The sequence below is a fragment of the Nannospalax galili genome, unplaced genomic scaffold, assembly GCF_000622305.1.
Source record: "Nannospalax galili isolate Female #2095 unplaced genomic scaffold, S.galili_v1.0 scaffold741, whole genome shotgun sequence".
In the NCBI taxonomy this organism is placed as follows: domain Eukaryota; kingdom Metazoa; phylum Chordata; class Mammalia; order Rodentia; family Spalacidae; genus Nannospalax; species Nannospalax galili.
In genome coordinates, this window is record NW_008346093.1 from 1,291,145 (window position 1) to 1,313,805 (window position 22,661).

The window sequence follows — 22,661 nt, forward strand, 5'->3', positions numbered from 1 at the left end:
GCCAACTTCAAAGTCAAGTCTAGGCCACAAACAGTCTTGCTTTCAAAACAAAAACATAAACTGTTAGATGCTAAACTCTACATTCACTCCCTACAATAATAATAATAATAATAATAATAATAATAATAAATGATTAGAATCTGAAACAAGGAAAGGAAGGAAGATGACTTTAAGTTCTGCCAAATATTAATGAAGTAGTCAGAGGGAAATAGCACTCCAGGCCTCCTATGCCTCTTCTGTAAAATGGAAACAAGAGAGATGTGACCTGACAGGTCTCTTGTGGATAATGAATATAAAGTGATACAGAAGTTACTCAAAGAATGAGTGTCTCCTTTTTCTTAGGGAAGCCTGAATGTGGGATACTGCAAAGGGGACAGAAGCACAATCATGTCCCTGATTTCAAGGAACATCATCTAATTGGAAGGAAAGGTAGCCTGTGCCCAGACAGTCCAAACACCATGGGATTTAGTCAAACTAATGGGGAGAAAGAATTCACTATGTAATCCCTGCTGGTCTCAAACTTGTGGTAATTCTCCTGCCTCGGCCTCCCCAGTGCTGAATTACAGGTGTGCACCTGGCTTCTCAATGTGTTCCTTAGCCTAGTTCCCTATTCCCCAGGGTCCTCTATCACCCATTCATCAAAGGTATACAGACACTGACTACAATAGTCTACCACTCCCAGCTCAGGGCCTGAAACAGCAAAGGAAATTGGGAATCGTTTGCTGAGCAGTTAGATAGGCTGAGGCACAAAGGTGCGGGATCGGGGGTCGGGGTAGGGTCTCATCTCCCTTAATTAAAGTGGGCTTGAAAATTAGAAGCCTGACTTCTAGTGGCTGAAAAAGAATTTCCCTTTGTTTCCCCTGATGTGATGGGATCTCCCTAGGGCACAAGGCAGGGTATGCAGGGGGAATGGGAATGTGCCCACCAGCCAGGCCTGGCAGTCTACCTCTATGAAGACGTGCCAGAAGGCCTTCATTGCCCTCCAAGTCCCTCCATGAGGGTTCTGTATGATAAAGAGACAAAGAATACACTGAGATAGAAAATGGGCAGCTCCCATCTCAAGTCTTCCTAGAGGTGAAGAGACCTGAGGGGTGGGGGAGGGGTGGGGGAGGGCTGTGAAGGCAGGAAGGGGTAGCCCCTTCGGAGATGTAAACAAGGATGTGGCTTCTGTGGCCATACTCCCCACACTCTCCCTACCCCCAGTGGCACTTCCAGGAGGTCACATGTCCTACACCCAGGCTGAGGGCCCCCTGCTGCTGTCTTTCTTAGAAGCCAGGACCAGAAAGGCTGCTGTGGCTGCCTGAGCTGATAGAGGAACTATTTCTGTAGGCTGAGCTTGGGGCGCCAGGAGGCAGTGTTATCTGCAGCTGCCGTAAACAGGAACTGAGATGGGAGCATAAACGGGTTAAACAGGGGTGGACTACCAGACTCAGGGAGCTGGGCTGAGATGGCGAAGAACGCATATCTCTTACAGAAAGTAATTTACAGGCCTGGGATCTCTATCTGCTAGAGCTAGATGCCAGATGCAGGAAAATAGGGAAAACGGGAGATAGGGTCCTTTGTTCTGCCTTTGTCTGGCAGAAAGTTCATAGCACTGGATAAGGACGTTCATCTCTGGGCTGAAATGTCCTCATTCATAAAGTGGGAACAGTAACTTTGCTTCCACTGACCATAGTGTTATAAAGACTATGGGATGTGGGGGGGTATACCTCTGGGATAGCATGAGTTGCTAGGTTCAATCTCCAGTATGGTAGGGAAAAGATGACAAGGGATGGTTTGCCAGGCACCTGAGACACAAACGGTGGTCAAGAAACAGGAGCTCCACTTGTCATTAAGGACAACAACTCCCATTGTACTGCTCGCTACCCACAAGACAGTCAGAATGCTAAGAGAATTGCGTATTAAGCCCTTCCTCATTTCTGTTGCACTTCCTCCACCAGAGGAAAGCCCCAAATACAGAACAGAGGGCTATCCCTCCTATCACAAGCACCACTGGCTCTTTTACAGAATTCAAAGATCCAAAAGCCTACCCCTTCTGTGCCTTTGTATTAAATTACTAATACTGGCTTCCTACATAGGCTCCTTAGGTACAGGTTAAAAGTTCAACCCAGCTTTTGTAAGAAATGATCTTCCACTGAACATTGTAAGAAATGATCTTCCACTGAACATTGCAAGAACTTAACAAGAATCAACATATCCTAGCTCTGCCACCTATCCTCAGGAAACCCTCTTTCCTCTTTCCTACTCCCAGAAGGTTGGCTGTGGGAACCAGACAGGACTTCCCTATGGGGGACCCAAGGTGAGGGAAAAAGCAGTCCACTGGACCCACAAATATAGGGGAATTCAGAGAAATTGTTTTGACAGAAACTGAAACTCCTGTTGCTAAGACTGCTAAGACTGCATTTGGCCATATGCATCTGTTTTGCTCTTCCAGGGTCCAGCTTGAAAGGGTTCCCCTACTATATCCCACCTCTGTTTGAATTCTAAGCAGGATTCACAAATTCTCAGCACAACTGGTTCTACCACAGACTGTTCACATACCACTTCATTTACCCCCCCCCACACACACACGGGGGAGGGGGAGCAACGATACAGAAACAGCACAGCTGGCTCAAGATCATATATTTGAGGGTAAAAGGTGAAAAGAAATTAACCACTAGTCCCAAGTGACATAACACCCCTGCTTTCTGCAAACCAATCATCACTTTAGCCACCTTAATTTCCCTAGGGCTAGACCTGATCCTGTCCACTCCAGTTTCCCTACTAGGACAAGCAGGAATCAGCTGGAAGACAGGAAAAGTCCTGGGACTAAGCAGAGATAGTAAGTAGCAGGGGCTGTCCACTTCCCTAGGGCCACAGAGGTCAATAAGAACCTTACTCTCCATGCACCACACTTTGCTTTCTCTGAAATACAAAGACACCCACATAGAAAAACACAAGTTCCCACATGCAGCCAGCAGGGCTGCTTAAATACATACTGACACTAAATATCCACACAACCAATTCCATAATACAGAACTACTACACACAGTAAGTATCACCAATCAGGAGACAATCAGGCTGGACAAGACCTGAGGTTGTGCAGACTCAGAAATCCACCCTACTTCCTTCGAAACAACCAACATCTCTTAACAAATTTACTTCAACCTTCTCCTCTGTTCCCTGAGGAAGACCTTCTTCCTTAGGCTCCCTAAAATGTCACCAGCATTTATCCAGACTTACAAGGAAAAGCAAGACAAGAGAGCTTGATTATTTCTCTCCTTTTAAAGTATTTTACTATTACATTTATCTGTTTTGTACATGCCCGCGTGCACATGTGTGTGTGTACACCCCAGCACATGTATAGATCAGAGGACAACCTGTGGAAGTCTGTTTATCTCCTTCCATCATGTGGATCCTGAGGACTAAACTCAGGTTGCCAGGTTCAGTGACAAGCACCTTTACAGGCTGAGTCATCTCACTATCCCAAGGCCCTGGGTCTGAATTATTTCTAAAAGTCATAAAATACAGAGTTCTTCCATTTGCTTTGTAGGGGCTTGGGAACCACTTAACTTCCCAGGTTACTGCCTGCCTGCTTTCCTACTGTAAATTCTGCTTAAGAAAGAAAAAGAAGCAGCACAGGTTGTCCTCCAACCTATACATGTGCTGGGGTGTGTAACACACTCTCATTCTCTCTCTCTCTCTCTCTCTGGGTTTTTTAAAAAAGAGGTGGATTCAATTGTTAAAAGAGAGATGGCTCAACTGTTAAGAGCATTTGCTGCTCTTCTGGAGGACCCAAAGACCCAGCACCCACATGTCAGCTTACAGCAGTCCCTAACTCCAGTTCCAGGGTATCCAATGCCCTCTTCTGGCCTTCATGGGCATTGCATGTGTAGGCTCACTTAACACACATGCAGGCAAAACACATAAAATAAAAATACTTAACAAAAAATTAAAAAACACATATGAAAAAGCAAGCTTGGTGACTGTAGAGAGCCTAAAACAAACCACACAAATATGGGTACTTACAACATGAAAGGGCAACAGTGACTGGTCTGCTCCCCACTGCCCTATTTTCAGTAGGAACCCTGGCCTGGCCCCACTGAGGAAAAAGGAGCCAGGAAGAGGTCCTTCTCACCTATCAAACAGCTGTGGTATGATCTAGTATGCAACACCAACTGCTCCAGTGGGCACAATCTGGGTGGACAGGAGGCTTCATACTCCTGGAAAATCCCCTTAGTGATATTTGCTTTTCTGCTCAAGGATTCCCACAGCAAAGAAATGGTACAAGGAATGGCCCATAATGGCTGGAGAGATGTTTTAGTGGTTAAGAGCACTGGCTGCTCCTATAGAAAAGCCATGTCAGGCTCCCAGCACCCACATGGTGGCTAACAATCATCTGTAACTCTAGTTCCAAGGTAGCCAATGCCCTCTTCTGATATGCCCACCCTCCTCCATGGGCACTGCATGACATGGGTGCACTTAAAATATATGCAGGCAATATCTCATACACATAAAATAAAAATATTTTTTAATTAAAAAAAGAACAAATGGCCCATGGAAATCTCCTGTGTCAACTTAGTTCAACCTCAAACATTGATGTTATGATATCAGTTGTGTAACCTAGATAAGACAAGATCCTGGTTTTCTCTTGAGGTGTCAGTTTCCCCATTCATAAGGGGGTCAAAACTAATCTAAGTTGTGTGTGATGGCACATGCCTTTAATCCCAGTACTTGGGAGGCAGAGGCAGGTGGATCTCTATGAAATGGAGGCAGCCTGGTCTATACAGTGAGTTCTAGGCAAGCTGTGACTACCAAAAAGATTTTTTAAAAAACTCTAAATAGCACAGTATGGTGGCAACATGTCTCTAATCTCAGCATTCAAGAGACTGAGAAAGGAGGATCACCACAGAGTTCACAGCCAGTCTGATCTACCAAGAGAATTCCAGGCCAGATTGGGCTAGAGAAAGACCCTGTCTCAAAACAAATAATAAGGGCTAGAAGGATGGCTCAGCCGTTAAGAGCACTGGATGATCTTGCAGAGGACCTGGGTTTGGTTTCTAGCACCCACATGACAGCTAACAATCACCCATAACTCCAGTTCCAGGGAATATGACACCCTCTTCTGGCCTCTGCAGGCATTGCATGCATGGGTGCACTTACATGGATGCAGGCAATACACATACACATAAAATTAAATACATTTTATTTAAAGAAAAAACAACAAAAAAATTTAAAAACAGATCTAAGATCCGTCTGTCCTGGTGCTGATCATCCATGTTCCAAGACCAAAAGAGCCAGGGGAGTGGGCCTGCCTAGCATTTCTAGGCTGTAACACACAGCCCTAGCTACTCTCCTGAAGCCCATGCAGACATTTATGTATTACTTCCACTTTGCCAAAAGGCCAGCACCACCGCCATGGCCAGGACCAAAGGTTTCTGCTGAGTCAAAGCTGTATGAAGGGAAGGGAGGGTGGCTCTTGTTTCTAGGAAGTGAGACAGGGTGGGCCACAGGATATCCACATCTCCAACCAAGAGTCCAACGATGCTCATGAATCCCCAGCAGGCGGTGGTAGAGGTGTGAGTACAAGCAATGGATACTAGTTCAAAAGGATTACGCAGATGTCGGAGGCAAAATAGGAGAGAAAAACCACCTGTCTCAGGACTCAACAGTAGAAGAATAAATGCTTCTAGCTGGAAGAAGAAAGAGATGTCAAAGAACAAGCAAACTAAGAAGCTAGGGCACCTAGGATCATCCTTTGGACACCTATGAGTTCCCATGCCAGCTCTATCATTAATAATGCCGAGCATGTCATTTCCTTTTCCCTTCCTCCCTGGCAAACCCAGGGTCTCATGAATGCTAGGCAAGTGGGCTACTGCTGAGCTATACATTCAGAGCTTCAATCTACTCTCATCTGTTTCATGGGATAATGATCTGAAACTTTCAGGAGAGCCTAAAGCACCCAACTGAATATGTGACACACAGTAGAGTCAGGGAAACAAAGTATTATCTATGTGTGCAACCCACCCAATTCCAACTCTCCCTCCTTTAGTCAATGCATAGTAGGAACTTATAGCCTTCAGGACTTTTCAGTAAGCCTAAAGTGATTGCCATTTGTCACTGTACAGGCTAGGCTGCAAACAGGGGGACAGGAGAAAGCCTGGGGTCAAAGTCCCCTTCCCAGGCACATGTATTGTGTACTCTGCACCAGGGAAACCTCTAGAGGAGGCCTAGAGACCAGGCGCCAGGTACTTCAGGGAAGAGGCCATAGGACTTCTGAGGTTTTACAGAGAAAAGCCTCAGGGGAAATGCGTAGCCATAGTGCTGATAAGGAAAGGCCTTCAACCTGCTGTGGTCAGCTCTTCCTGTAAGCTTGGGCCCCTTACTGGAAGGCCCCAATGGGGGTATGTATGAGGAGAATAGCTAGACAGACACACATATACAAAACTGCTCTTATTATAGGTTACTATTCATACCAGGTCCTCTCTAGCCCCAAATTGCCTCAATATTGCCTCAAGCATAGATGCCCAAATCTAACAGCAATCTTGTTTCCCCCACCTACTTATTCTTTGTATTCTTTTTAGCTAAGATGTCTTCAAATCTAGTTCTTTCTCTAGGAAATACCCTAAGGAGAATATTCTCAATTCAAAGGAGTAGGTTTACCCAAACCAGTAAAATCCAAGCCTCTGCTTGGTAGAAAGGGCAAGAAGTGACCATTTGCCCCACCCATTCAACAAATATTTCTGACTCTGAGGTACAGCTGAGAACATCCAAGCTTTACAAGTGCTACTGTTCCATGAGGACCCACTACGTATCAGGCATTAAAGGAATTTACCAAAGTAACCTCATTAAACCATTACAACAATAGGTTCCTTTAGGGCCCTTCTTCAGTCAATGAAAGAGGATCCAGAAAGAAGAGCTACTTGGCCAAGGCCATACCAAGAATCTGTGTTACTCCAGAAGTTGTACCCGAACCAGTCCAGCCTATAGTAGGCATGGAGGTCACCCAGAGACTAAGAACAGACCTAGAAAGAACCCAAGGAACCCTTGGGAACACTATTTCACAGACAGGGAAACAGTTCAAGAGCCACACAGTAGTTATAAATGGGGATTTAGAACTAATATTTTCTGATTCCCAGATCAAAGATGTCAGGGAGCAATTTTCCTTAGGAGACAGCAGAGCTACTGAGGGAAGGCAGGTCCCACTCCTATTTCTTTTCACAGTGTTATGTGACTTCACAACTACTTGTTTGGTCACAGATTCAAAGCCACAAAGGTCTCAAAGATCTAGCTTAGGCCTGCAAAGTATACAGAATTAAGAAATGACTAATTCTTAGTTGGGCATGGTAATTCACACCTCTAATTCCAGCTCTCAGGAAGCAAGTTCCAGGCCATCCTGGGCCATTACAACAAAGTGAAATAATTTTTTTGGTCTTTTTTGGAGACAGTTTCCCTGTAGGCCCAGCTGGCCTGGGACTTGCTATGTAGACCAGGCTGGCCTGGAACTCACAGAGAGTCACCTGCCTCTGCCTCCCGAGTGTTGGACTAAAGGAGTGCACCACCATGCCCGGTTAACAAAATGAAATTATTAAATGCTGAGCCAGGCATGGCAGCACATACCTGTAATCCCACCACTCTGGAGGTTGAAGATTACTGAAAGTTCCAGGCAAGAATCTGTCTTAAACAAAAATAACTAAAAAAGGAAAAAATTATTAATTTAGTTATGTGCCATAATGGCACATTGATTACTTTTTTTTTTTAAAGAGAGCTGGGTGTGGAGGCACACACCTTTAATCCCAGCATTCGGGAGGCAAAAGCAGTGAAAAAGGGACTGGAGAGATAGCTTAGTGGTTAAGAGAACTGGCTACTCTTGCAGAAGACCCAGGTTCAAATTCCCAGCACCCACATGGCATTCGTACAACCAACCATAACTCCAGTTCCAGGGGACTCTGACACCCTCTCCTGAGCTCTGTGGATTTTGCACTACACAGGTGCACTTACATACATGCAGGCAGTACACCCATACACATAAAAACAATAAAATAAAAATTTTTTAAAAGAGAGAAAGTGTGTGTGTTAGAGAAACAGAAGTATTTACGAATGAAATGGTCCTGTGTCAGAGTTTTACTATAAAAATACCCAGGTTCAGCAGGGTGTGGTAGCCCACGCCTTTAATCCCAGAGGCAGACAACCTCAGTGAGATCCAGGCCAGTCTGGTCTATATAGTGAGTTCCAGGCAACTGGGGCAGCAGGGAGACCCTGTCTCAAAAAGACAAAAAACAAAACAAAAACCCCAGGTTCAGCTGGGTGTGGGTAGCATTACACACCTTTAGTCCCAGCACTCAGGAGACAGAGGCAGGTAGAACTCCCTAAGATTGAGGCTAGCCTGGTCTACATGGGGAGTTCCAGGTCAACTAGGGCTACAGGGAGACCCTGTCTCAAAACAAACAAAAACCCCACAAAAACCCAGGTTCAGAGGAGCAAGAAAGAGTGCACAAGGTAGTGATAAAGCAAGGCTATCCATGTGTTGATACTATTTTGAAGCCAGATAATTGGGCACAAAGAGGGTTCACTATTTTCTCCATTTTTGTACAAACTGAAGGAAAAAACCTAATATAGAAAATCTGTAAAGATCTAGTTTCACACACACAGGGCCTGGGTGGGTGGGTGGGTGTGTGTGTGTGTGTGTGTGTAATTCCTGAACACACTAAAGGTAGCTCTACAAATTCTTATATCCTGGAGTGCCAGAGTGACAGTGAGTGAGTTCCAGGCCAACTGGGACTACAGGGAAACCCTGTCTCAAAAAGACACCAAGAAAAAGTTCGAAAATCCTGACTACTATATACCTTCTGTGTGACACTAGGCAAGGTACTTCCCACCTCTTAGCAACTTTTTGAAGCAAAAAAATCCCCACACTCACCTAGATTGTGGGAGAATTAAAAGAGGTTCCTGTAGTGTCAGCAGAGCAATCTGTCCCTAAGTGATGTCATTTTATCATTATCATTGCTGTTATTATTCTTTCATCACTACACTGCCTTACAATCCAAGACCAGAGGCCAAACACTAATTTAAGACTAGTACCTGAATATCCTAGGACACCAGGTAACTCTGCGTCAACCCTATCTCAGGGGCTGCTACTGACAACTGGAACACAGCTCAGAGGCAGCCTTAGGCCCCTGAGGGCTGAGGCAGAGACTCACCTACAGCCCGGAATAGACAGGCGCCGTCCTCCTTCATCTGCTTGATGATGAAGCCTTTCTTGTCCCGTAGGGCCTTTTCAAACCAGTGCTCCTGCTGGAGGGAAGAGGGGGGGGGTCAGCAACAGGGAAGGCCTGTACCCCATCCCCAGGGCCCTGCTCTCAAGCTCCTGAAGGGCCCAGATGATTAGCAAGAGGATACTGGGCAGTTCTCAGCCCTTCTTGACTACTCTGTGCCCATGTAGCAGGAGACTCAGTCACTGGGCAAGAACAAGATATTTATTCCAAGAGACCCTAGGTCCCCTAAGAGTAGAAACTCATTTGCTTTCAGATTCCTGCTAATCTTACAAGGCCTGGCACAGGCAGTCAGAGGTCTAGACCCAAAAAGTGCCTGGATGGAAAATCTAGTTCTAGTTGAAGAGTGACTGGCCATACCCTAGATCTTGAGGCAATAAATAGCTAGGAAATTCTAAGATATATTACATAAGATAGAAAGTGAATCAAGTATAAATTCAGGTGTGTCCAAACGTATATTTACACAAACCTCTATGAATGTATACAAACATATATACAATATAAAGTTGAGCGGGCTAGACAATAAAATATTATCCCCAAGTCTTCACGCTATAGGTGAATTTCCTTTACCTTTCCTGATAAAAGTATACAATCCTTATCTGAAATTATTAAACCCCCAAAGCTTTAAATATCAAAAGATTTAAAAAATAGAAAATCCAAAATCTTTAAAGAAATTTTTTATTGCTGTTGTTTTTGAGACAGCATCTCCCTGTAGCCCCAGCTGGCCTGGAACTCACTTTGTAGACCAAATTGGCCTTGAACTCACAGAAAGCCACCTGCCTCTGCCTCCCAAGTACTGAAATTAAAGGCCTGTGCCACCAGCTAAAAATCCAAAATCTTAATATGTCATGTTATCTCATAACCTAACCAGAACTGACATATACCCAGGTATCCTACTTGAGGGTGAAAATTCATACATTCTCATGCAGTTTCATCTCAACAGTTTCATCTCAACAGTTTCATCATGAGGTGCTAACCCCAACTTCTGCTGAAGTATTATAGGCAACTTTTCTAAATTCTAAATCTTTTTTAAATTCCAAATCACATCTGGTTTGTATAAGTTAAGTGAACCTATACAAGCACATGCTTTCAGATTTAAAAAAAAATAATGACCTTGACAGTCCAAGACATTTTCCATTTCGAAACAAAGCAGACGCAGACCTTTCTCAGGCCCATCATGCCCTCTGCTGGCCACCAGAAGCAGTCAGCTTGACCAACCTACACTATTCCTGGCTAATGATGACCACAATAGGCCATTTTTGTACCCCAGTATAGGCAATGGATAGAATCTATCCCTTAGAAAAATCAGGAGATCTCTGGCAAAGAGAAGCATGTTTAGAGATCTAAAGCTCCACGTCTCAACCCCAGCCAGTTGTATCACCCCATTGCTTCCTGATTTCTGGTAAGCTACACAAACTTGCCATACCAGTTTTGAAGGGGGAGCATTTGATCTACTTGACAAAGCTGTCAAGGAGTTTCGTTCAGGACCTGAAGAGGCTTTGTAAATTACATACCATATACTGGTGAGATGGTCACCAAACATAAAAGGGGAGACAGAGATGATATACAGTGGAGATGCCCTCAGAGAGCCCTAGTGACTAAACAAAAGGCAAAGAGGGACAAGGAATACCTAATCAGCCCCACCCTAGTACCCACTAAATCAGGAAGGCGTGGTTGCATTTGCAGAGATGACAATGGCACCTATGGAAGCCTTTAATGTGCTTCCATGGGCATCACAGACTCCTGTTTGTGCACAACCTAACAGCAGCTCAAATGTGCCTCCTGACCTAGAAGCTGTAGACCAAATCCATCCTTGCCCACCAGGTCGGCCATCTCCCAGAACCACAAAGGAAACTGCAACTGTAATTATAGCTCCAAACCTGACAGAAAAGTGAGTTAAACACAGGAGAACAGCATCCTCCTCAGTATGGAAGATAAAGAAAAGGATGAGCAGAGAAAAGTGGTTTCCTATTTATTCACCCACAAAAATCTCAGTCAGAGGGTGGGCATGGTGGTGCACACCTTTAATCCCAACACTTGGGAGGCAAAGGCAGGCAGATCTCTGTGAGTTCAAGGCCAGCTGGGGTTGTAAAAGAGGTGAATGTTTGTTGGCTGTTGTGAAACAGAGGAAGGGACCTCACCCTGCCATTAAGGATGGCATCTGAGCAAAGAATTAAGACACCAAGACCTCTAGAAATACTTGATAATTAGATGGGAAATTAAGTCATTTCTGCCACTAAGCACCAGGGATGCTGAGTCTGTCTATGAGTACAGTAGAGCAAAGGCCCAAGCAGGACTAGGCAGGTAAGCAAGGAAAGGCCAGAAAGAAAGATGAATTCATATTAGCTAAGTGTCTACAAGATACCAGGTGCCAGATACAAAGGTGACTTAATTTAATTATCTTTATCACAGCCCAAGTGGCAGGAAGCATTATCCTCATTTTACAGTGACAGAAAGGAGGTGCGGTCTGGGTACCAATAGCAAAACTTAGTACAGAGGCAGCACAAGATACCTCATAAGCCATGGCAAACACTTACCTGGCAGCAAGTCCTGAAAAAATTCTGGCCTGTTCCTAAAAATACAGGAGGTCTGATGACACAGACCCCTTCCTTACACAAGTAAAGTAGTATGTAGTGTGGGGCCTAGGGCAGTGAACTGGCAACTAGGCTGGTAACTACAGGTTAGACTACTAGGCAACCATTGGCCTTGGTGCCCCACTCTGGAATGGTATAGAGCTCTAGCCCGTCTCTCTCTGTCTCCCTCCCTTTGGGAAGAAAACATTCAGGAGGTACGAATGGATAAGAGGGTGGGCTAGAGATGGCTCAGCAGTTAAGAGCACTGGCTGCTCTTGTAGAGGACCCAGGTTTAATTCTCAGCACCGACATGGTGGCTAACAACCATCTCTAACTCCAGTTTCAGGGGATCCAACGCCTTCTTCTGAACTCCGTGGGCACTGCACGATATGGGTGCACTAACACGTAAGCAGGAAATACACTCATACACATAAAATAAAAATAAATATTTCTTTTAAAAAAAGAGTGCTGGAGGATTAACAGGTCCATCAGGTTAACAAGTTAAGCTATATCAATGTCCTGGCCTAAGAACAAGTCTCAGCCCTGAATTTTACAAGTTCACTGCTGTTCCTCCCTATCTCTGAGCCTTTGCAAAAGGACTGGGCAAAGCTCTCTGACATCATGGTACTGTATCCCAGGAGCTGAGATAGGACTCTGTGATCTACTGGTTTAAAAGCCTAAAAGAAGTTGGAGCAGGCTGTGAAACCCAACTGACTTGAGTATAATGCAACTTTATCAAATAGAAGTCATGTGATAAACTTTGAGCTATTGTATTCCGATCTGTGAAATGGGAACACAAGCTTCCCAGTAACGGGAATAGTGGGCATAACTTTGGCCAGTAAGAGACCACTTAATGAGTTCCCATTCCCTCTCTGATCTGGAACAGGCTGAATGGGCACCTGAAAATATCAAACCTAAAGGCCAGGTGTGGTAGCACACACCTTTAATCCCAGATTGGGGAGGCAGAGGCAGGTGGATCTCTGTGAGTTCAAGGCCAGCCTGGTCTACATAGTGAGTTCCAGGCCAGCTGGGGTTACAGGGAGACCATCTCAAAAAAACAAAAAAAGAAATTATCAGACCTAATCCCCAGAAACTATACATGTTATAAAAAAGGAGTGGGAATGTCTGCAGAAGTGATTAAGTTGAGGATCTTTTCTTTTTATATAAAATATTTTTTATTTTATGTGTATATGTATTGCCTGCATGTATATAAGTGTACCCATGTTGTACAAAGGCAGCAAGAGGGCGTCAAATTCCCCTGGAAATGGAGTTACGAATGGCTGTTAGCCGCCATGTGGGTGATGGGAATTGAACCTGGGTCCTCTGCAAGAGCAGCCAGTGCTCTTTTTTTCTTTAAAAATATTTTATTTATTATTTTCTTATTTTATGTGTATGAGTGTCATGCCTGCATGTAGGTTAAGTGCACCCATGTCGTGCAATGCCCACGGAGGACAGAAGAGGCTGTTGGATCCCCTGGAACTGGAGTTACAGACAGTTGTTAGCTGTCATGTGGGTGCTGGGATTTGAACCCAGGTCTTCTGCAAGAACAACCTGTGTTCTTAACTGCTGGGCCATCTCTCCAGCCCCAGTTGAGGATTCTTTTGTTGGTTGGTTTTGAAATGGGGTCACACTATGTACTTCTGGCTGGCCTAGAACTTACTGTGTAGACCAGGCTGACCTCCCATTCACAGAGATCTGCTTGCCTCTCTCTCCTGAGGGCTAGGATTAAAGGTCTGTGCCACCAAGCCCAGCCAAAGTTGAGGCTCTTTAGATGGGGAAGTGAACCTGGAGCATTCGGTGGGACCTAAATGCAATCACAAGTGTAGTACTTGATTGTCAACTGGAAGTGGATTTGGAATCAGCTAGGAGACACACCTCTGGATTTATCCTTTGAGGGAGTTTCCAGACAGGTTTAACTTAGGAGAACAGAGTCACCACCTGAATGTGGGTGGCACTATCCCACAGGATGAGGTCCCGTTCCAGGACAGCTGGGGCTACAGGGAGACCCTGTCTCAAAAAAATCACACACACACACACACACACACACACACACACACACACACAAGGCTTCCCTTGAAATCTTTTTCTCCCTATGGTATTCCAGAGTATTATTCTTCACTTCTTTCTGATACAGCATGCCCAGCTATCTCATAGTCCCTTTACCAGCCATGTCTTGTCCAACATGATAGAATGCATTGCCAAAATAAACTTTCCCTCCTTGAGTTGCTTTCCAACAGGCATTTCATTAACAGCAAAGGAAAGCAATTAATAAAGCTGGCACCCAGAAGTGGAGGCCATTACTGTGACTACCTAACCATACAGTTTTAGGCATTTGGAGGTCATTTGCAGGGGAAATTTAGGAGGATTTGGACCTGTGGGCTAGAGAAGACCTAAAGTGCTGAAGAGCTTAAAGGGACATCCTGGTAGGGATGTGGAAGAAGAGAATACTCACAGAAATGTGAACAATTAAATTTCACCTCATTAGACCCCAGCCAAGTACAAGAATTAGAGGTTATTTGTGTATTTGTATAATTTGTGTGTGTATTCAGAGGTAGAGGCAAGAGGATAAGGGGTTCAAACTCAGCTACAGCTATATTGCTAGCTTGAGGCCAGCCTGGGCTTTCAAAAAAAAAACCAAAACCCTGCTTCAAAAAAAACAAATAGGGGCTGGAGAGATGGCTCAACAGTAGAGCACTTCTTGCAGAAGATCTGGGTTCATTTCCCAGCACCCAAATGGCAGCTAAGAACTGTCCATAACTACAGTTCCAGGGGCAGGGGATCCAACACCCTCTTCTGACCTCCATGGGAACGCTATATGTATGCAGTACGCTTACATACACGCTTGCAAAACACACCTTAAACAACAATCAAGCCGCATGTGATGGTGTATGCCTTTAATCCCAGCCCTTGGAAGGCAGAGGTAGGTGGATCTCTGTGAGTTCCAGGCCTACTGGGGCTACAGGGAGAACCTGTCTCAGAAAAGACCAAAACCAAACAAACAAACAAAAAAAAAAAAATCAAAGGCCTAGAGAGAAGGCTCAGTGGTTAAGAGCACTAGCTGTTCTTGCAGGGGACCTGGATTCGGTTCCATACACCCACATGGTGGCTAACCATCTGTAACTCCAGTTCCAGTGGATTGATGCCCTCTTCTGACCTCCTCCGAGGGCACTGCATGGCACGGGTGCACTTACATACATGCATGCAGTATACTCGCACACATAGGATTAATTTTTTTTCATCAAAAACTATACACAGGGCCAGGTGTGGTGGGGCACACATTTAACCTCAGCACTTAGGAGGCAGAGGTGCACACCTGTAATCTCAGCACTTGGGAAGGCAGAGGCAGGTGAATCTCTGTGAGCGCAAGACCAACCTGGTCTACATAGTGAGTTCCAGGCCAGCTGAGGCTACAGGGAGACCCTGTCTCAAAAAGACCAAAATAATTGTTTTGTTTTTTGAGACTGGGTCTCCTGTAGCCCCAGCTGGCCTGGAACTCACTATGTAGACCAGGCTGGCCTTGAACTCAAGAGATCCTCCGGTCTCTTGAGTGCTGGGATTAAAAGGCATGCACCACCACGCCCAGCTGTGATGGTTAATCTTCAATGTTAACTTGACTGGATTTGAAATCACCTAGGAAACATACATCTAGGTGGACCTTTGAGGGAGTTTCTAGAGTTAATTGTGGAGCGAAGAGCCAACCTGATTGTGAGTGACACCATCCCAGGGGCTTGGGGGTCCTGTGCTGAATAAAAAGGGAAAAAGGAAAAAGTGAGCAAAATACCAGCATTTGTTTCTCTCTGCTTCCTGATTGCAGATACAATGTAACCAGCTGCACTCCTGCTGCCATAACCTTCCCCACCATAATGGACTATATCCCCTCAAACTGCAAGCCACAGTAAGTTCTTCCTTCCTTGCTTTTGTCATCAGGTATTTTGTCACAACAAGAACAGTAACTAAAACAAGTGTCTTTATAGAGAGAGAGGAAGACTTAATACAGAAGAGGAAGTCACACATAGAGAAGGCAATGTGAACACAGAGGCAGAGACTGGAGTGATCCTGCTATAAACCAAAGAACAATGGCAGCCACCAGAAGCTGGAAAAGGTCTGTATTCTCTCCTAGACCCTCTTGAAATTGTTCAGTAAGTACCAACACCTTGATTGTGGCTACTGAAACCCATTTTGGACTTCTGGCCACTAGAACAGCATTAGAGTATCTGTTGTTTTAAGCCACTCAGTCCATGGTTATTTGCTGCAACAGCCATAGAAAACCAATACAACCCCCTTGTAGAACTCCTTTGGTATGTAAGCTCTAAGGCCTTGTGGTTGTAAGACAACACAGCAGGCTCTCGTTCTGTACAATGTACCTCTCTAGAGAGGGGATTAGAATTAAGGCAGTAGGGGTCTGGAATCCTTCTCATCCTGGGAAGTTGCTGACCCAGCCTGTGGGTAAAAGAGCTGCCAGTAAAGGGGGAAGGGTACTGAGGATGGCGGCAGCAGCGGACAGATGTCTTCTCAGAGCCCATGGCCAAGAAGCATTTAGTATTCTGGGCCTCACAGCTTTGTCCCAGCAAGCCTGGTGCCAGCACCACCCCCTCCCCCAAAACACCCAGGAAAACTGGCTCTGCTCCAGGGGTAATAAACACAGGCAATCCATCCAATGAGAAACACAGACATACTGCTTTCTAAGGGCCCACACAAGCCCACCCAAACAGAAGGAGATAAAAGCAAGGACCCCCACCAACCAACCTATTTCTAGGACACTAAGGAGTATTAAAACCCACCAACTATTTGGCAACAAAAAGGAATGAAGTACTGATATATGCTACACCATGGACAAGTTCTAAACACATGTTAATAACGAAAAGAAGCAAAGTTACAAAGGACTACATATTATATGATTCCACTTAAATCAAAATAGTCAATCAGTCTGGACAAATTAGTGATTGCCAGGGGCTGAAAAGGGACAAAAGGATAGAGGGATGATGATTAAAGGATATAAAGGTTTCTTTCTGAGATGACAAAAACATTCCAACACTGACTGATGATAGATGTGTGATTCTATGGATATACTGAGAGCCACTGAATTATACATTTTTGATTTTGGTTAATTTGGACAGGGTCTCTCTCTATATATACCCTATGCTGCCCGCAAACTCTGGGCCAACCTCTTGCATCAGCCTAAGTGATGGGATTACAGGTGTGAACCAGCACACAGAACAAATTGTACATTGAATTTCACAACAATAAAGCTGCTAAACACTGGTTGAAATGTCATAACACATCTTTTAAAAGGCAACAGCCTGAGAGCCATGGGGGTCCCACAGAAAATTTCATAAAGGGTGGAAGGAGTGAAGAACAGGGAAATTAAAGGAATTTTTTTTTTGAGAGCAATGAGTCCAACCATCCTCTTCAGCACTACCCATTTCATGGGTTGAGAAATCAAGACCCAGAAAAGACCACACAAAAGCTTAGTACAGAAACAGGACTCCCAATTTACATTGCCATGGCAGGGACCATGTACTGTTTCTCCACCAGCCAGCCACCCAATTCCAGAAGGGGTACAATGAGTCCAAGGCATGGGCAAGTTTTCAGATGCCAAGAGATAGGATACTGGGAAGAAGCAAAATGGTCCTGGGGCAAACTGCTCATTCTGGAAAAGAACTAACCAAGGTCCAAGATGGGCAAGGCCAGATATTTACACTCTTCATAACCCTAATCAGGGATGAATGTTTTGCAGAAACTGGCAATTCAGAGTTTTACAATTGAAAAGTAGCTCAGGGGGCTGGAGAGATGGCTTGGAGGCTAAGAGGACTGGCTGCTCTTGCAGAGGACCCAGGTTTGAGTCCCAGCACCCACATGATGGCCAACAACATTCCATAACTCCAGTTCCAGGAGATCCAGCACTCTCTTCTGACCTCTTCAGGCACTGCACGACACAGGTGCATCTACCTACATATGCAGGCAATACACTCATACACATAACATAAAAATAGTAATAGAAAAGCAGCTCAGCAAGAAACATGGTGGTGTGCCAGTCCTGGTAGTACACACCTTTAATCCCAGCATTCAGGAAGCAGAAGCAGGCAGATCTCTGCAAGCTTAGACGGCTAGGAGGGAACAGTGAAAGCAAGCAGAGCTGAGACAGAAAGAAGCAGAGAAACAGTAGTTCTCTTCAAAAGACACCTACACAGATGTGGTAGCGCACGCCTTTAATTTCAGCGCTTAGGAGGAAGAGGGAGGTGGATCTCTGAGTTCGAGACCAGACTGGTCTACACAGTGAGTTCCAGGCCAGCTAGGGCTACAGGAAGACCCTCTTGCTCAAAAAGGCAGAATAATAACAGTAATAAAACCAAAAAATTTTAGCTGGGTGTGGTAGTGCACACTTTTAACCTCAGCACTTGGGAGACAAGAGGCAAGCATATCTCTGTGAGTTCAAGGCCAGCCTTCCAGGCCAGCTCCAGCTACAGGGAGACCCTGAGTTGCCTAAAATCTCAAAGCTAACACTCATCAGCATCTTATCCAAACAGGAAGGAGAAAAAGATGCAATGAGAAGAACTAGAAGCTATAGTAGCTCTCTGGAAAAATATGACAGATTCAGAGGTGGAACACAGCCACTCAGATTATATTACTAAGCCCAGTGTTTTCTACTATTTCAGCAAGCATGGCATTTTCTCCAAGAGCTCAGTGTGGTCTCCAAAAGCTCAGGATGCTTACAAGCCATTATTTTCAGTTGGTAGGCTATCAGTGGGGCAATCATGCCTGAAAAAGGAACCCTCTGATATCATCTCGCCAGTACCTTAACCCCAGATGCCAGAAGAATACTAGAGGAAGCACGAGTATATGTTTACAGAACTGGGACCAGATTTACTATTCAGACTTATCACCATGCCCTTCTGCCCAAGGTATCAAACTGGTCTCCAGGTAATAAACACCCCTGGTGACAATTTCAGACCAAGATTGGGATAACAGTTACAATCTCACCTCTTCTCATGCCCAAAAGGTTTAAAGTTGGACCAGGTAAGGCAAGGAAAAGAGGAGCATCTTCTTTTCTTTGTCCCCACAGCAAAACAGAAAGCCTCTCCTCCATCAGGAAAGAGCAGGCTTCATTAGTCTATCAGCTGATCTTACTTCCATGTTCCTATGAGGACAAATATAAGGACAGAACTGCGAGGAGGTCTAATACACGGACTCTTGCCTTGTCATGAACAGTATTAATACCTTCTTCTGTCCCTAGGACCAGGGATGTATAGCTCTGTAAAGGGGAGACTTTGTAAGAACCACAGATTCACAACTCAGGGGCTGACCCCTGTTGAATCGAGATCTATCCTGCTAGAAATGATAGGTATGAAAGGAACAAGAGCATCAGGTTCAAGACCACACCTTGTCCCCTGTAGAGATTTAAGACAAAAGGAAATGTGGGAGAAGAAATTTCCAGGAATGAGGATGCCCCAAGTTCCTTCCTGGTCTTTGAGAAGAAAAACACTTGTTGAAAACAATTCAGAACTTAGACCAGCTCCAGAAGCCTGGAAGTGGAAAGCAACAACTAAACAAGCTCAGAATCTCCACCCGTTCTAGGCCCAGGCTTCAAGGCTCCAGGACCTGATAGTCAACTTGCAGACCTTCTTGGCTCTGACCTGAGGGTAAGGAACTGTTATGATCTTAAGAACACCTAGGTCCTACCCAAAGGAGGAAGCCTCTGGCCACGCTGATGATGACTTCATGTCCTCTCCCTGGTGAGAAAGGATCACCTGGTATGGTGGGAAGAAGGGCAGCATTCCTAAGTGAAGACTCAGGCCTCAGTCCTTAAGGTAAATAATCTCTTGTCCTGAAGGGAATGGCCCAATTCCCCAAGAAAGAGGCCAATATTATTTTCCTCAGAATTGTGCCCTGTCCATGTCTTAAGCTCAAATTCCCCAGGGAATCTTATGTTCCTGAAAGACCCCTATGATGAGTATACTTATGTTATCTGAAGTGATTGCCTCAGAGTAGATTCAGGTCTCAGATCCTAAGGTGCTGAAGTCCTTCAAACAACTGATGTAAAACTGAAAGGCCTTGGATAGACACTAAGACCCTGTTCCTCAAGGACTCTATAATCATGCCCCCAAAGAAGGGTGTCAGGGTTCAGTTCAAATGGAAAGAGGCATCCTGTCTCTGAGTACAAACTTAAGTTCCTTGAGGATGAACTTCAGACATTATCTCTAGAAACCTAACAGTCTTTGGGGCATGTATGGGGCTCCTATCACTAAGGGAAATCTCATGTCTTTAGCAGTAAAGTCTCAATCCCTTGAAGGTAGGTTTAACTCTGTTGGGAGACCTCAGACATCACCTCTCAGTCTCCACACTGTCCGTGTCCTAAGGACACAGCTAGAGTTTCCGAGGCAGGGAGGGACTAGATAGGGTTAGGGTGAGTTTTCATGGCAGACTCTGACACATCATCTGCAAAGCCAATAGGTGGTAATTCTCCGGGAGTTACAGGTGGGATGGAGACCTTTCCTGATGAGAAGGTTTCAGGTTGTTCCAAGGAACTTAATCTGTGTTTAGTGACATGAGAGCTGGTTTCCTGTGAAAGGCCCTTGGGAATCAAACAGACGTCATCAGATCCATTTAAGAGGAAAAATAGGATGTTAAATCCTCAGCATACTTTCAATCCTTATGACTCCTATATCCTTGAAGGGGGGGGTTCTCGGACTCCCAAGAACACCAGTCTATAAGGAAAACATCTCCTGTCTTCACCTTGCCTAGAATATCTATGTAGGGAAGTATTAGATCCCAGAAGAAACCAGAAACCCAGTCATTTAAAAAACCCTAGTTCAGTTGGGCAAGGTGGTGCATGCCTTTTTATCCCAGCACTCGGGAGGCAGAGGCAGGCGAATCTCTGTGAGTTCAAGGTCAGCCTCGTCTACAGTGAGTTCCAGGCCAGCTGGGGCTACAAGGAGACCCTGTATCAAAAAGACCAGAAAAAAAACACCGCAGTTCATAAGCAATACGAAAGCTTTGAGTCTCATTCACTTAATTCAGAAGGCTCAGAGCCCCTCCTTGAACGGCGGTGGTGGGCAAAAGACCTGAGAATAAATCTGGTCTCCAAGAAGGGAGGTCTCATGGCCACTGGTTCAAAATACAGACCCTTGCCACTCAGAAAGGAGATGAGATTCATGTATATAGGTAGTCTCTGGCCCTGGATTTGGTTTGGTGTTTGTCCCAAAGGGTAGAGAATAACTTTCTGAGAGAAGTTTTACACCCCTGGAGGAAAGCATGGGAAATCACTCTCCAGAGAGTGTGTAGGTAGTCCCTAAACCCTCAACTCTATAAGGAGGTCCAGGCCCCTAAAAGCAGGCTTAGGACCTGAAGAAGCCTCAGATGCCAATGGTGAACAGCTCTGTCAACTCTGCAAAGGGGAGGAGGGTCATCTTGTATGAAGAGTGTTAGAATCTTGAAAAGGTTTAGGTTTCAGACCCAATCTTTGATGACCGCAACTTGAGTTCTTTGGAGAGGAAATTTCAGGCTTATCCCAAAGAAAAAGAGCTCTCAAGCCGCTGAACACAGCTGTAAGACACCTGAGATCTCCCTCTCAAGAAGGGCTCCATCCTGCCCATGACTTCTGGAGAATTCCGACCATCAATCTTACAAATGAGATCCCACGACCAGGACTGACAAGTACAGGCCCTAAAAAGAGTTCCCAGATCTCTATTTAAGCATCTTGCCTTATTTGGAGTCCCTTAATACCAAGTCGTTGGGGAGAATGAGAGTTTCATCATGCCTCCACCACCTGAGAAGACTGTCAGACCCTGCAAGACCTAGGCCCTTTTCTCAGTCCGGTGAACTCATTTGCTCTACCTGCCACCACCTCACCTTCCAGCCCTTACCTGCTCTACAGTGGCAGGATCCATGGCCTCAATTCGTGCCGCAGCTGCTTCATATTCATCCTCACTGTTGTAGCCTGCGCCGACCTCTTCACGCTCTGGACTGCCCCCGCCAACTGCGCCAACGCCGGGAGCTTGACGCCGCCGCTTGCTGTGCCCGGGCCCCGAGCAGCAGCCGCCCACGCCCACGGCACCACCCACGCCCACCACCACCCCTGCCGCGCCCACCCCCGCAGTTGCCGCACCAAGAGCGTCACCAGGACCGCCGCCGGGGCCACCAGGGCCCCCACAAGGAGGTGGAGAGGCCTGTTGTGGCCGAGGGCCCGCCACAGCACCAGGCGGCACGGCTAGTGCCCAACGGTGAAGAGCACCAGGCGGCCCCGGTAGGGGGCCCTGGGGTGGTGGTGAAGCCCGGGGACGGGCCCCCACGACGCCAGAGTCACGGTCGCGATCTCCACCACCCACTCCTGTGCCGCCGCCGCCCACGCCCACACCCCCACCGCGCCGAGGCGCCGGGGGCAGCGGCCCGGGCGGCGGCGGTTCGTTGGCCGGATCGGCGTCGGGAGGCGGCGGCTTCTTTTTGGGGAGAATAGTCATGGCGGCACCGCCAAGTACCCCACAGCAAACCAGCCGCGGAGAACGCCGGGAGAAAACCCGGATGAGGGGGCTACTGTTGTGCGCTAAGCACGACGGGAACAGCAAGGCCTGGATAAAGAGATCGGGGTACCGGTTCGAGAACCGTAAGTGGCACGCAGGTCTCGCCCGGAGGGAATCCCGGATGTGAAGTCGGGAATAGGAAGGCACAACGACGAGTTTTTCCTATCCTTTTCCCCACGTCCAGTCAAGCTTATTGCTACCTTGTTCCGGGATTCGGCTTCAGAGGAAACAACCAAAACAAGTACCTCTTCGCCCCGCCCCTCGCAGGTTCTTGAACTACCGGGTGGGGCCGCTGGGGCTCTGCGCATGCGCAACAGGAC

General features: G+C 46.0%; 1 protein-coding gene across 5 annotated transcripts in view; it reads right to left on the bottom strand.

Moving 5' to 3' along the window:
• Window positions 1-22,535, bottom strand: part of Otud5 (OTU deubiquitinase 5) — a 39,832-nt gene extending 17,297 nt beyond the window's left edge. Inside the window, exons 1-3 of one of the 5 annotated variants that reach the window (XM_029568038.1) lie at window positions 21,930-22,535; window positions 21,688-21,800; window positions 9,180-9,270 (exon numbers count right to left, since the gene is read on the bottom strand). In XM_029568038.1, coding sequence (XP_029423898.1) covers window positions 9,180-9,270; window positions 21,688-21,800; window positions 21,930-22,281 — 556 coding nt within the window. In that variant the 5' untranslated portion in view covers window positions 22,282-22,535. Of the gene's footprint in view, window positions 1-9,179; window positions 9,274-21,687 lie in introns of all 5 variants that reach the window. The other 4 variants (XM_029568036.1, XM_029568037.1, XM_008842566.2 and 1 more) reach the window with 4 other exon arrangements.
• Window positions 22,536-22,661: the final 126 nt, after the last annotated feature.